Genomic DNA, 14,850 nt, shown 5'->3' on the forward strand with positions numbered 1-14,850 from the left:
GGCTGAGTAATTAGCTAATCAGGGGAGCCATGATGCCAAGAGACATGTGGATTCAATGGGGTGGTGCCGGGGAGAACCCCCGGGTTTCCTGGCACAGTATGGTCTGGGACCTAACCTGGTGTTGGTCTGGGACCCCTCTCGTTGGCATATGGTGAACCTGTGTCGGCTTTCGAAATGCCTTGTCATGAAAGCCTCAAGGTCTCCAGACGTGGCCGCTCTGCACGGGCTGGGTGATTCGGGTTAGTAATGTCGTGTGGGTAAAGTGTACCCCCTCTGCAGAGGTTATTAAACTGTTCGAACAGCCGTGCCCACGGTCATGGGCGGATGTGAGGTGATTCCTAGCGTAGTTTTGTTTGACTACTGCTTGTGAAATTACTGTTGTGGAATGGGTTCGATGTTTGAAAAATCTGCGGCTGATGGGATCAGCCAGGCCTGGGTGGCCGCTTGAAAGCTGTTGGCCGGGTGCCAACCTTGAATCAATTCAAAGACTGATACATTGCACATACTCCGACCGGACGAGACACACTGTCTCATCCGTGTCGTTTGAGAAGCACTCACTTAGTTGTTTCAAAAAGGAGTTTAAATAAAACCAGTTGCAAAAACAACAGCCTTTTCTTGAAGCCTGCATTAAACACTTAATTCCCATGGCTTGTTGAGTACTCCTGTACTCACCCTTGCTCTATATAAATAATCCTCCCCCAGTTGCTGAAGAAGATGAAGTGGATCCCGCTGACGAGGAGTTCTTCCAGGAGCAAGTCGGCTACGATGAGTTTTAGGGTTTCGGTCTAGTTCCCAAGTCACGCCTGTGATGATTGGTCCAAGTCTTGGCTTCCGCTTTCCCTTTTGTAATGCAGTTGTGAGCTCGGGATCTGTCCGCAGCCCAACATGACTGTACTCCTACTCTGCAATAAAGAGACCTCTGTGGCTGTGATATTCTGTCTTCCTGTGATACCAGCACTGTTTCCTGGGACTGGTATCGATTAACAGGTTAATTTGGAGCGTCACGGGCTAGTTCCGTTCGGGGCTAGTTCGGGGCGTGACACTCAAAGACTAAGTCTAAACCTGCAAATAAAAGGTTATATCAACAACAAGAGTCAGTACATTAAACAAGTTAATGTAATGGTAAGCACAAGTCAATCCTACCATACTACATGTAAGGCATATATTCAAAGGAAGGCAATATGTAGTTCAATTTCAGCATAAAGCAAGTTTTGTTTCGCAATTCTTTTGTAAAGGAGTTGATGCTTCAATTAACAAAGACAAGTTTTAAGTTTCATTATTAACTTCTTCATAATTCCATCATAATCAATCTCTTATTGCCATATTTAACAATAAGTCATAATGTATCACCACACACACAACTCAACACATTTATCAATTTCAAACCAATGTCACATGATCACATTTTTAAAACATAGTCTATACTCATGACACATCACCAAAGCGCTCATAACCGTGAGCACGGCTAATCGATTAGTTTAAAGAACTCTGCAGAGTTTGTACAGCTTTACCCACATGATATGAACTCTCTAGTTTGTTTTGAGTTTGCAAGACTCCACCACACTCTTCATGTTGAATGTGATCTAGAGGTCATAACGAAGCCTTTACACTACTTAGAGCCTAGCCTTGCACAAGCACGATACGTGTTCCTCCATCCTAGGCATACTTGGAATATACCTAGAACCGTTAAGTGGCGGGCCCACGCCTTAAACTTAACGCCGTGGTGGCGGACACGACAGGAACCCACCACGTGGCACAATACCGTTGTATTGGACACGCTTAGTCACCTAAACTACCACGTCGGGGTAAATAGGAAGCTCCTCTGAATTATACAAACTCATACACACCGGCCTACCAGAATGCAAGGCTAGTCCTAAATAGATTAATCAGCTTAGGCCATCCCATACTAGCACATGTGGATGTACTAATAACTTTAAATGGGTGACACAAGTTCGGTCCTTATGGACTTGGGCAAACACTCCCCCTATCGGTATGCAACTAACACCATATGCACACCACTTGCCGTCCAAGTATAAAATCACATTTTACATATTTTAGTTCGCAAATACCCATCATATTCATTTTATTCCAGCAAAGGTTCAAGTATCAAAACCACATTTTAATCAAAACCACATTTTAATTATAGATGGAATGAGCATTTGCATATTTCTAAGCACGGCTAAGCAAGTAATTGCACATAGAGCATATATAAACCCATTTGAGCACAAAGAGTGTTCTTTAACCATTTCTAGGAGTTCAAACAGCAAGAGGATCAATTATTCAAGGTGGGGTATGCAGCAAATAGGTCATAACTACCTTAACCCAATTTCAAATACTGATATAATCTAAGTTCACATGCAACTTAGCAAACAAATATTTTCATTCCTCAAATTATGGGATTCAATGTGTTCAAAGGATGGGAGGAGAAAACTTGCCTTGATCAGAGAAATGTTAGCACCTAATCCACTCCTTCACCGATTATGCAATTATCTGGATAAAGGACACGATATGCAATTAAACACCGAAAGAGCTGAAAATCCATGATTTATACATGATTTATGCACAGTGAGTTGGTACTGATCTAAAATGAATTTAGGTGAAATAATTTTTATTTTATTTTATTCCATTAGGGAGTTATGAATTTTTAGAAGTTTTATCGGTTTATAGTAGTATAGTCTTAGGTAGTGTTATGAAATACTTTTGTAAAGTGATTTTTATTAGATTAGACTTCACAGGGGTGTGGAGATGTGTTTTCTAATACTAAAACATTTGGTTTCACAATTTTTGGAGTTATAATGATTTTCTTATAGATTTTACAAGTTACAACGTGTTTTAGGCATATAGTGTTTTATATGTTCATGACTTTTGAGTTATAGGTTCAGAACATGCTACTTCCTGTTTAAGTTGAATAAAAGGAATAATTTGGTTAACTAAAACATTTTTATTTCACATGTTTATGGTCTTTACTACTATGGTTCATATTTTATAAACTAGAGATGCTCTAATCTAAACTAGCAATATATTATATTAACCTAGAAATTGTCATATGAGCTAAGTTCTTCTAAGTTTTAGTGGATGAGGATTGGAACTATGGCTTCACTGGTCAATCAAGTTTTTATTTAGGTTTAATTAGACCTAAAGTGTATATATACTTATACATGTTTATGTATTACTTAAACAACACTATGTGTTTAAATTCTTATTTCACTAAGTTAAGGTTTTGATCTATGTTCTCTACAAAAGGTGCCAAAATTTATTTTACTATGTTGAAGCTAACTATTTTTCTGGTTCTATAGAAACTTTGTTCATTTCATTTGGACTAAAAATAAATTTTCTACAAGTTTTACAAATTAAAGGCTGCTCTATGTTAGTAAATCCTTATATGAATATTTAGAGACTTTTACTACACAGTAAGTATATAATCTTATTTCATAACATGGAAATACATGTTTTGGTGATCCTACAGAACTTAAGTTTACTCAAATTGAAGCTAAATAGGGTTCTATATGAATTTCTAAAATTTAGCTTATCTAAAACTAATCATTTTAAAGATAATAGTTTTAGAGGCATTTGATGCAAAGTAAGTAATTACTTTTATTTCACCTAATCAGAGAGTGCATGATGATGAATCTGCAGTTTTTGAGTTTGTTTCAAAATGAGTTGAGATGAATTTTCTATGTATTTTATAAATTTGTACATGTTTTATGTATGACCTATCTTAGATAAATTTTAGAGACATTATTTGTAGAGTGAGTGTCAAGTTTTATATTCCTGGAATAAAGTTCATAACTTCAAGAATCTACAGCAACTGGAATCACTTCAAAATGAGCTATATTTGATTTTATATAGATTTTACAACTTTGTGCATTTTTCTACTAAACATATATTTGTTTGGGCATTTTCTTAATTATTCTTCAGATTTTAAAGGATGGGGTCCACATGGCTATGAGGGACCAATATGCACAAAGGCCCTTGAGGTTTCTAGGAATCAACCCGCAGTCCTAGGCCCATATGTCAGTGTGTTTCTACACTTGTAAACGGATCCCTGCACTTAATCTAATTCACGGAAGTCATCCCTCTGCTCTGTCTAGAGCAGAGCTAGCCATGGCTGAGCTCGATCTCGAGCTCGGCAGCGGCAAACGGTGGCTCGTGTCAGGTTGAGGTCAAGAGATAAAATGAAGAGCAAGCTCTCGCGATTCCATTCCTCTAGTTTTCTTGGTTAGAGGACATCGAAGTAGTGCCGATGGCGAGTGTGAGCGGCGGTGGTTCTTGGGGTAAAAGTGCATGTGTGCATGGAAGTCGATTCCGAACGAAAAGGATGCATGCATGTGGTCTTCTAGCCTTCAGGATGCTCACCGTGGGTCGAGCTAGGGTTGTCGAGGTCTTGGCGGCAGCGGTGACTTGTGGAACGGCTCGGCGACGGCGCTCCTCCTCGGGTGAACGACGACGGCTTGAACGGGACAATGAGCTGCTTCAAGCAAGCATGCACGAGGGTTGTGAGGCCAAGGAGATGGTGTATGCGCAAGGAATCGAACAATGGCTCACCGAGGCAGCGGTAATCAATGATGACGGCGGAGGCGATTCTAGATCGGCGCCGGTGAAGAAAAGATGCGTTCTCCAAGTCCTTCACATCTCCGGCTGGGGTTCTTGAGGCGTATTGAAGAGGAGGTTGAGGCGATGACGATGGTGCAGCGGCTTGCTCCGAGGTGGTCGAGAATGGCCGGACGACGACGATGGTTGAAGCGGCGGCGCTCCGGTGCGTGCTCCAGGGCGTTGTCAGCGTGGCTTGCGTTCCCGGCGATGCACTGCACCAGAGTGGTTTAGGTCAAAAGAGGAAATGCTCGGCATTGTGTGGAGAGATGGGAATGCGAAAGAGATGGAGGTGACCTTGACTCAAACGGAGATGGCGAAGGTCGTCGTCACTACGACCGGCGGCGAGGTTGAGGATGACGGAGAGGCTGAGGACCTCTCCCTCGGCTTCTTCAGCTCCAGAGTGATGTGTGGAGTTGGGCGACTCGGTCTGGAGGAGATGGAGGCATGACTCAGTGACTTGAAGGCATCGTCACCACGCGTCAACGCGTCCAGGACTTGGTCGGCTCTCGATCTCTCCCTCTCTGTGTTTCTTGGTCGGCTGAGGATGAGGGACAGAGGAAGGGCGAGCTGGAGAGGCTGCCAGGTGGGGCCAAGTCAATGGAAGCTAGGCTAGGAAGAGAGGTATGGGTAGGAGTTTGGGTAGACTTAGTTTTTGGATAATTTTCGGAATTATTTCTTCCCCCTAAGTTTGCAACTCAATATCTTAATATGTGGACCAGAAGAATTAGTGTAGATTTTACTGGTGGTAGATGATTATATCTAGATTCCATTTTCTTTGGTTGCACTTAAAAATAATGGGTAGACTGCTCACAGAAATTAAACAAAGATGGGCTATTAGAAAGCTAGATTGAATTTTTAGGAGGCTTAAACAGAGGAGGAAAATTCTAGAAAAAATATATTTAGGCATGATAAATAATCTAGTATTTGAATAAATTATTTTCCATGTTCACTTATGAGCAGTTAAATGCACTTTTGGATGAAGTATGGCTTTAGCCGATTAAAATTTAATTTGATTCCTTTTAGTTTTCTGCTTTGACTGATTAATTTGTGGTATTAAACTTAGTTATTAACTTGTACCAATATTATAGTGAATTGCTTGTGCTAAACATTATCTATCTAATTTTTTTCCATGATTTTAACTTGCACATAATATTTTAGAGAATTAGGATTACTTTACTTTATATATGCGTTCCCACTTCATAATTGCACCTAATATTGTTACAGGGATTACATTAAACTTCTTTTGGGCTGAGAAGATGATATTTGAGTTTAATATTAAGTCCACATGTTATCACCCAAGATTAACTATAGGTTTGTTTAGTAATTTTAACCCTTTTAGTTTATGCTCATGAGACCTATTATGAAAAGCGAGACCAAAATCCAAATGCACAAGGGACTCGAGCCTAGGCATGCATTATGCACATGTATGCTCAAATGCTTGATGACATTTCTAGTCTAATGTTGGGAATGAGAAGGTTTTATTTTGTTCTCAAATTTTAATCATGCAATGGTTTAAGTTGGTCATCACCTAAATTAAAACGGAAATTTTTGGCTCTCAAAAATTGGAGAAATTAACCTCTAACTATTTTGACAAGAAATTTTAAGTCCTATAATTTCGGGTATGTTACAGTGATATTTAGCATCAAGTGAAAATTAACTCTCTGCAGAGATGTTGCACAACAATGGAAGTGCAAGAATGAAAATATGAAATGCAAATATTCCAGGTAAACCGAAAGTCCACAACAACAAGGACACACCATATTAAAATACAAAGAGATTGAAATTACTTTGGATTCAGAATATGGAATTTAAGACTTAATATCAAATGAAGAACAAAATAAGGCTCGCTATTAGGAAAGGACATAAGTTGATATGTTTAAAACTCAAGGTTTAAAATTCTATGGGTACTATCAAAAAAACTAAAGTAGCTAATATACCAAATTAACTGGTGTATGATGATCACAAATATGCACAGATACCAACTTTAATTTTTGTAAAAATTCATCTATTTTATATCTATTTTCATAACACATGGCACAAGGGTTACCATCTAGTAATCCAGCATACAGAAGTAAAAAATGGAGTATAAGAGAGAGTACACCTGTCAAATTATTACATGCTTCCCACGCTATACCCACCACAGTTTCAGTCATGAAGAGATGCTTCCTGGTATTAACAGAAGAAATTTCACAATAACACTCGGCACAGCAGTAATTCATTTGTAGTCAGAATCCAAAACCATGCGGGATCCGAAGTATTTCACCAAATAATTTTAACACCAAGTTGCCTCTTAAGGATTTCACCTGTAGTCACTGCAAGGCTGCAACTGCAAGCACCTTGCTTTACTGTGTGTTATGTAAAATGCCATACTACAATTACCTGTATCACCATGCTGGCATACTTAAAGAATTGATGACAATGAACACAAATCCTCCAGTTCCTCACTATCCTCAACATCTTCCCGGATGGTACAGCCCCACTGATCAACCCATACGCAATAGCCAACTTTTCACTATGATGCAGGAGCGGTGGAGCCCCTTGTCTGCCTCCTTATACCCTAACTTCTCTACCTTTTTAATCAAATTATTCATTTTTTCATAAATGATGCCTCCTCTCATTCGCAACAAACACATGTACCTGTCCTCTCACGTCTTGCCTCAATCCAGCCTCAATCCAACTTTGACAACCTTCTTCCCGACTCCTCGATTTCTAACTACAGAGTAGACATTGTAAAGCATGAGATACACAGAATCATCATTGGGGACAATCTCTAACAGCCGTTGTCCCTTGATTCCTGCCATGTCAAACATGTGATGAACCAGTTGCCCCATGAGTCCTTTAGCCTTTCTGTTGTGGCCGGCAAGCCAGTCTCTGATCCTGGGTGATCTTTAGGCTGTAAACTTGCTTTCTTCATGGAATGACGTGCAAGGTTTTTCGTTTTTGCATGTTCCCTAAAGAAAATGTGATGAACCACACAGCCTGCCAGACGAGTAAATCCACACTGCTGCATCTGACTTACATGGTGTTGTGCATGCAGTGTTCTCCACATCCTCCAGACGTCCCACTCACGCCATCGCACCCACCACACCGGTGTAATGCTCAAGGTGAGGCTTCACCTTGCAGTTGAATTGCATTTCTTCCAACCAAAACTCAAGCCTGCTGCAGCCGCTCCTGCATTGCTACATGCTGTGAGAAGAGCAAGAAACTTCAGGCCATTAAGTTCAATTAGTTCAAACCCCAACTCCAACTCTGCCATACTATGAAACAACCTTGCAACTGCTTCCACATCTCCTGGCTGTGTGTGTGTCGTCAACACTGCATTCCACATGATCAAGTTTTGGTCACCACCCAACTCCTAGAACACATCCACAACTCCAGCTCTCCCATATGCACCAAGCCACCAACCAGCACAGTCCCAACAGATCAAGCCGAACCACGACTATGTGTGCACGCATGAATCCGACAGCGTGCTCCAGTGCGGCAAGCCCTGCAGCCCCCACAATGGACTCGATTACGCATACAACATTAGAGAGTCGACGAATACTGAGAGATTCCTAGAATCGCCCATTTTGCGTGAGGCCAACGATGGCAGAGGAGTAGCAGACGCGGTCCCAATAGCCAACAGACGACAGGAATTTCGTCGAACAGCTGGTGGGCGGAGTCAGGAGAGCGGGATCGGAACCACGAGTTAAGGATGATAAGGCACGAGGCTGAGAACGGGACAGAGAGGATAAAGCAAGCTCGAGGAGAGGGCGCATACATGGGGCCGGGCACGACGGATGACGGCATGGACCGGAGGAGGGAAGAGATGGAGCCGTCGTCGAGGAGGGACGCGGACACGCCGCGGAGCGGCACCGCTGAGGAGGGGGGGAGGAAGACGAGGAGATCGAGGCGAGGGATGAGGTGAACGAGGCGGCGTTAGGGCGCAAGGGAGGCGGGAGAGATTGAAGGGAAGGTGGCGGGTAGCGGGAAGGGAGGAGGTTGTGGGCGGCATGGAAAGCGGGGTAGGTCTGGATGAGGACGGAGCGCCGCCGCGGCGCCGGCTCGCCGGCCGCGAGGCCGCTGCCTCGGCGACGGCGACGGGGATGGGAGATTGGGAGATGGCGGTTTCGAGAAGATTTTGGAGTTCGCTCTCGGAGTGGCGCCGTGGTGAGGCGGGGAAAGCTGCTGGGCTTGAGGGGTAGTAGTCGTGTAGAAATCTGTTTCGTCGGGTTTGTGCTCGGGCCGTACTGGGCTGGGGTGATTGGGCTCACTGGAAATAAGCTCATTTTTGGTCCCTCATGAATTCATCCCTAAACCGAAATACAGATCCCTCGATTCACAAAACCGGCCCACACGGACCCCCACCGGATCACAAGGTCCTAGGTTGTACTATGTCCAATTTTAGTTAACATGGCAAGTTGAGTCAGGGTGGGAACCCCGTAGGATCCACATGTTAACACCCAACACTTTCTTTCTCCACCGTAGGATGGCGGCTGGCGAAGCAGAGGAGCAACTCTGACATGACACATGTGGGGTATGTGTGGGTCCCATGCTGATTCGGCTAAAAACGGGTATAACATTGTCTAGAACCGTGATTTGGTTTTGTAAATTGAGAGACCCGTTATATCTATTATTTCGGTTTAGTGATGAATTTAAGATTTGGCGACAAAGGACCTAAAATGAACTTATTCGTATGGTTGATCACGCCGAGCCGCCGAGCTACTTGAATGTCCACAGATATCGGTTTTGGGCCTGTGAGAGAAGTTGGGAACACCTCTTCCACGCAGTAAAATGTAAGATTTTATCAGCATATTATTAAGTAATGAGTATATTTTTTAGCAATGTTCTATGAAAGTTTTAAGAAAACATTGTTTAACAATCTATTATATTATTAAAAGAATAGAAAAAGGAGCCTCCACGTTCGCTCTCATGGCCTAGAAATTCTCACATTAATCGGAGAAAAAAGAAAAAGCAGAGGCCATATAGAAATACAATTTAGAAATAGTTGAAATTCGGAATTAAAAAATAAAGAAGATTAGAAGAGGTGACTAGAGTTCATATAGAAATAACTGAAATTCGGAATTAAAAATAAGGAATATTAGAAGTAGAGTATAGAGTTAATATAGAAATACAAATAGGAAATAACTGAAATTGGGAATTAAAAATAAGGAATATTAGAAGCAGAGTGTAGAGTCCATATAGAAATATAATTAAGAAAAAAATAGAATTTCGGAATTAAAAAATAAGGAATATTAGAAGTAGAGTATAGAGTCCATATAGGAATTTAAAACTAACTAAAATTTGGAATAAACATAATAAAATTAAAAGTAGAGTTTAGAGTCCGTATAAAAATATAATTTACAAATAACTAAAATTCAAAATTAAGAAAAACATAGGAAGAAGAGTTTAAAGTCAATATAGGAATACAATTTAGAAGTAACTGAAATTCAAAATTAAAAATTAAAGAATATTGAAAGATGAGTTTAGAGTCCACATAGAAATACAATTAGAAATAATAAAAATTCAGAAATAAAAATAGATAATATTGGAAGAAGAGCATAGAGTCTATATAGAAATACAATTTACAGAAAATTCGGATTTAAAAAAAGAAATATTAAAAGACGGGTCTAGAGTCAATATAGGAATATATATAATTTACAAATAACTAAAATTTGATATTAAAAATAATTAATAACTAACACGTATATAAAATACAATATGAATATTACACATTAGTAGTTTTGTAAAGTTATTGCAAAATTTAAAATTATGTTGTCATTTTAATATATTTAAATAATATAATAAGAAAATATATGTGCTATTATACGAGAGAAAATATAATGATGCCAGCCGCGCAAGCTGCGCGGGCCACCATACTAGTTTAGATAAAATGAACACAAAAACACAAGTTAAGAAAAGTTAGTGCCGAAAGCATCCTCAGAAATCATTTTGTTTTTAACATCTTATAATTACGATGTAATTACGTATCGCTTACAATGCATTAAATTTATGCAATAATTATATTTGATATGTTTTCATTATAAAGCTTTCTCCATACATACTCCCACTTGCGCTGCGCTGTAACAGTGATCATAGAACACCGAAAAAATAAAGATGTTTTAGATACTTCCGGTTGAAAAATGGACCCCAAATAACAGCGACCATACAGACATACAGTTTGCACTCATACGTCAATCATAGTAACCAGGGACACGTACGTGACACGCGCGGTCCACGGCAGGGGCTTCCACAACTCACGCTCTCCGACGTAGATGCCGGCTCCAACGGTAGCAGATTTCGCTCCTCCTAGATCTCACACCCGCAACAACAGAACACACCAAACAATGGGACGTAAATACACAGCTGGTGGTCCAGCTAGCTAGAGGCACCATCCACCTATATTTTAAATATAATTTTCTCTTAAATTACTTATCCGATCTACAATCCGATTACACTGTTGTGTTCGTAACAATTAAATCTTTACAATAAGATCTCACATGATTATATTTTGATAAAAAATCACAAATTACTTTTATGATATGTCTAAATTACTTTTAGATTTTACTAAGTTACTTATATAAAAGTAAATTCAGTAAAAACTAAAAGTAATTTACTTCTTAGATATATATGTAAATTACTTTTAGTTTTTACTGAATTTACTTTTATATGTCTAAGAAATAACTTCGTGAAATCTAAAAGTAATTTAGACATATCATAAAAGTAATTTGTATTTTTTCATCAAAATATAATCATGTGAGATCTTGTTGTAAAGATTTAATTATTATGAACACAACGGTGTAATCGGATTGTAAATCGGATGAGTAATTTAAGAGAAAATTTTATTTGAAACATAAATGATAGGAATATTTCCCCTACTTGCTCAATAAATTAATAGCAACCAAAACTCATAAAATAATAGCACGTGAGTGGTCTCTGGTTAAAACTAATTTGAGATGCCTCTTCAATTAGATTTACCGCAAACAATGACGTCCTCCCTGCCTGGACCGCCACTCTTTTTTTTTTTCTCCCGCGAAAATCACGTGAGATCAACAAGTCGGCGACGCTGCCTCGCTCGACCGTTCGATCGATCGGCACCGCACGGCGCCATCTACAGCGGCGGCTTCCCAGAAAAGCGCAAAACAACACGGGCCATCGTCGCGGTGGCCCCCGTGCAGAGCTGGAAAGTGAGTCGCCACTCACGGCCACACCGTACGTAACGTGCGGCCGTCGAGCCCCTCCAATCCGGAGCAGAGCGCCACCACCCCCCGCCCGTGTCCGTCCCCCGCGCGACGCGACGTGACGCGTCCACACTATCCCTAGCATGGCGGCTCTCCCGCGGCGTGACACGGACTCTGGCGCGTCAGGCCAAACGCCTCCCCTTCCCGATGCACACTGTAGCTACTTGCAACTTGCGCAAGGAGTATCCCCGAACGCATATTTCCTTTCCTTCGTCTACCTCCAGCAGCATCAGCGGCGGCGGCAGCTGGATCCTCCCTCCCGAGACTGAGAGCACGGCAAGATTTGCAAAATTGCAAGGCGAGTAGTTGCGTGAGACTGAGTTTTTGAGTGAGCGAGTTAGCCATGCTGGTAAGGAGCGCCTCCACGCCGGTTCTCGGCGCGCTCCTCCCGTCCGGGAGCCACTCGCCGGCTGTCTCCTCCCCGGCCGTCCACTTCTTCGCCGACTCGTCGCCGACGGTCTCGTACCACCCGCCGACCATCTCCTGCCGGCTCACGCCAGGCGGCTCCGACGCCCACGACCGCTCCCTCGGTGGCCTGCGCCGCGCTTGCTCCGATGGGAACCTCGCCGCTCTAGGCGCCAGCGGGGACGACGACCACCACCACCACCTCCCGCCGTCCGGCAAGTGCGCGCCGCGCTCCAAGCCAACGACGCTCGAGACGATCCAGTCGTTCACGCAACGCGGCGGCGCTTCCACGGACGAGGAGGAGGAGGAGGACGACGACGACGGCGACCACGAAAGCGCGGAGCAGGAGCTGAGCTTTGGGAAGTTCCGCTTCAGCGGCAGCAGCACGTTCGCGCAGGTCGAGCACCCGCTGTTCCTCGCCAGAGGCCTCGGGATCGACCGCCTCGGCTCAGGCTTGCTGAGCGCCGACGGCGGCAGCGGCGGTTCCGACGGCGGCGGCGGCGGTGGCGCCGGAGGCAGTTACCTGGTGACCTCCGACAACGGAGGGAATCGCTCTGACATCGAGATGCATTACAAGAAGATGATCGAGGAGGACCCATGCAACGGCCTCTTCCTGAGGAACTACGCGCAGTTCCTGTATCAGGTAAGCCACAGCACTGTCCATTTCTGCAAATTTCAGTGGAGATCTGGCGATCGTTCTCAACTTCTCATGTCTAACACATGAGCAAATGCAATGGATTTGGTAGATTAAAGGGGATAGCCGGAAGGCAGAGGAGTACTACTCCCGTGCCATCCTCGCCGACCCGAACGACGGCGAGCTCCTGTCGGAGTACGCCAAGCTGGTCTGGGACGTGCACCGCGACGAGGACCGCGCCTCCAGCTACTTCGAGCGGGCAGCGAGAGCCTCCCCGCAGAACAGGTTCGCTGCGCTGTGCAATCGACCAATCTTTCACGCACCAATCCATGGTCGCATCGTCGCGATCTACTACTGCTTTGACGCGAACTCGAGAATCAGTTCTGAATTTTCTGATGACCCGTGTTGATGTTCATCTCTGCAGCCACGTTCTCGCCGCGCACGCCGCGTTCTTGTGGGACACGGACGACGGCGACGGGCCGGAGGGTAGCAGCAGCGACGCGCTGGGCTACGCGGGGTTCGCCGCTGCTGCTGCTCACTCGTCCTTGGCTTCGGCAACAACCTGATCTGAACAAACGAACAACCTTCCTGTTGTCTCTGAAACTAGCATGGTGTAGTATTGGTAGTCTCGCGTTCATTTCAGTACTAGCTTCCCAATAATTGGAGCGCTAAATGGCTGGTCCAGTATGTGTGTATACTGCTGTTGTAAATCACCAAGCGGAATCAAGTTTACGACGTATGAATGCTGCAGCACTGATCTGAGCTTCGTGTCACTATAACCTGTTTAGTTCTCCCATCTCTGCTGTTTCTGGATGTTCTGTGCAGTTAACACGATATACTCTTTGATTCACACCTTAGCAATTGAAAAACCCAAACTTCACAGCAAAATGTTGTATTCGGGGACCTTTTTTGGGATAATGTTCCGGTTTTACATGCTGCGTGAAGGCATAGTTACACAGAATCAAAACTGAGAACGTTTTTTTACAAAAAAAAAGATTACATAAACCATCCCAATTGTCACTCTTCTTTTGAGATTCTAAATAAGCTAGATATTTTTAAGATTCTAAATAAGTTAGATATTCTTAGACCATTCACAGTACGGCTCACTAGTCGCTAGTTTGAGGACCACATAGGATGAAGATACGGGAAGAATAATACTTGCCACAAGTTTTACAGTGATATGTAGCCTCAAGTGAAATGTACACAAATAAAAAAGTAAGTTTCTCCCTTATCCTCTCAACGCCACTCATTCCTCACTAGTCACGCACCTCCCCCCTCCATCTCCGGCCGCTACGCCTCCCCCCTCCTCCGGCCGCAGCGCCTCCCCCTTCCTCCTCTGGCCGCCGCGCCTTCGGGGTCGCCATCACCATCACTACCGCGCCAGAGACGGAAGGGAGGACGACATGACCGTCGTGAAGGAGGAGGTGGCGTCATCGGCGAAGACGGTGGAGCACGCCCTAGTGATCGACGCCTTCACTTGCCAGGAACCGATCTCCAATGACGGCTGCAAATGGGTGCCACCAACACATTGATGATGCTTTGGCTCCCTAGTAGGCCCTCCCCCTCATCTCGCTCTCTCTTTCTCGTGTCGGCTGACGAATCTCTGACGCATTTTGATGAGGGATTTGTGACTAACTTTGGCTACATGTTTCTCACATGGGCACGGGAGAGACCGACGTGGCTGGAAATATTTGAGTTGAAGGGCTAGAGCTGAATGCCAGCGGTGCGCACTGCGAATGCCATTAGGGCAAAATAAGTTACTCCATAACTTATTCTGTGTTGTACAGGGCTGCAGGCTATGCATAATTAACTGGTCGAGGCTAGGCATGGCATGGCATTTTCGATTTTTTTTTCCTGGCCTTTTCACGTTAAAGCGTCGCATTAGTGTTTCTCTTCTTGGACCGGCCCAAAAACCTCCGGTTATCCTGGGCCTTGTTCCCTCAAGTCTATAAAGCAATTGATATAGGCCTTGATTAAATTGCATGGTCTTTTTGCGAC

At 43.5% G+C, this 14,850-nt stretch overlaps 1 protein-coding gene and 1 pseudogene across 1 annotated transcript; one reads left to right on the top strand and one right to left on the bottom strand.

The window, feature by feature from the left end:
• Positions 1-476: 476 nt before the first annotated feature.
• On the bottom strand, positions 477-8,861 carry LOC112938350 (pentatricopeptide repeat-containing protein At5g08510-like; annotated as a pseudogene).
• A 3,142-nt stretch (positions 8,862-12,003) lies between these two features.
• LOC4331573 (uncharacterized) lies at positions 12,004-13,625 on the top strand. Its single transcript, XM_015772399.3, has 3 exons — positions 12,004-12,861; positions 12,965-13,137; positions 13,277-13,625. The coding sequence occupies exons 1-3, from the start codon at positions 12,157-12,159 to the stop codon at positions 13,416-13,418; spliced, it is 1,020 nt and encodes a 339-aa protein (XP_015627885.1). The 5' UTR covers positions 12,004-12,156; the 3' UTR covers positions 13,419-13,625.
• Positions 13,626-14,850: the final 1,225 nt, after the last annotated feature.

Source organism: Oryza sativa, chromosome 3, assembly GCF_034140825.1.
Source record: "Oryza sativa Japonica Group chromosome 3, ASM3414082v1".
Taxonomy (NCBI): domain Eukaryota; kingdom Viridiplantae; phylum Streptophyta; class Magnoliopsida; order Poales; family Poaceae; genus Oryza; species Oryza sativa.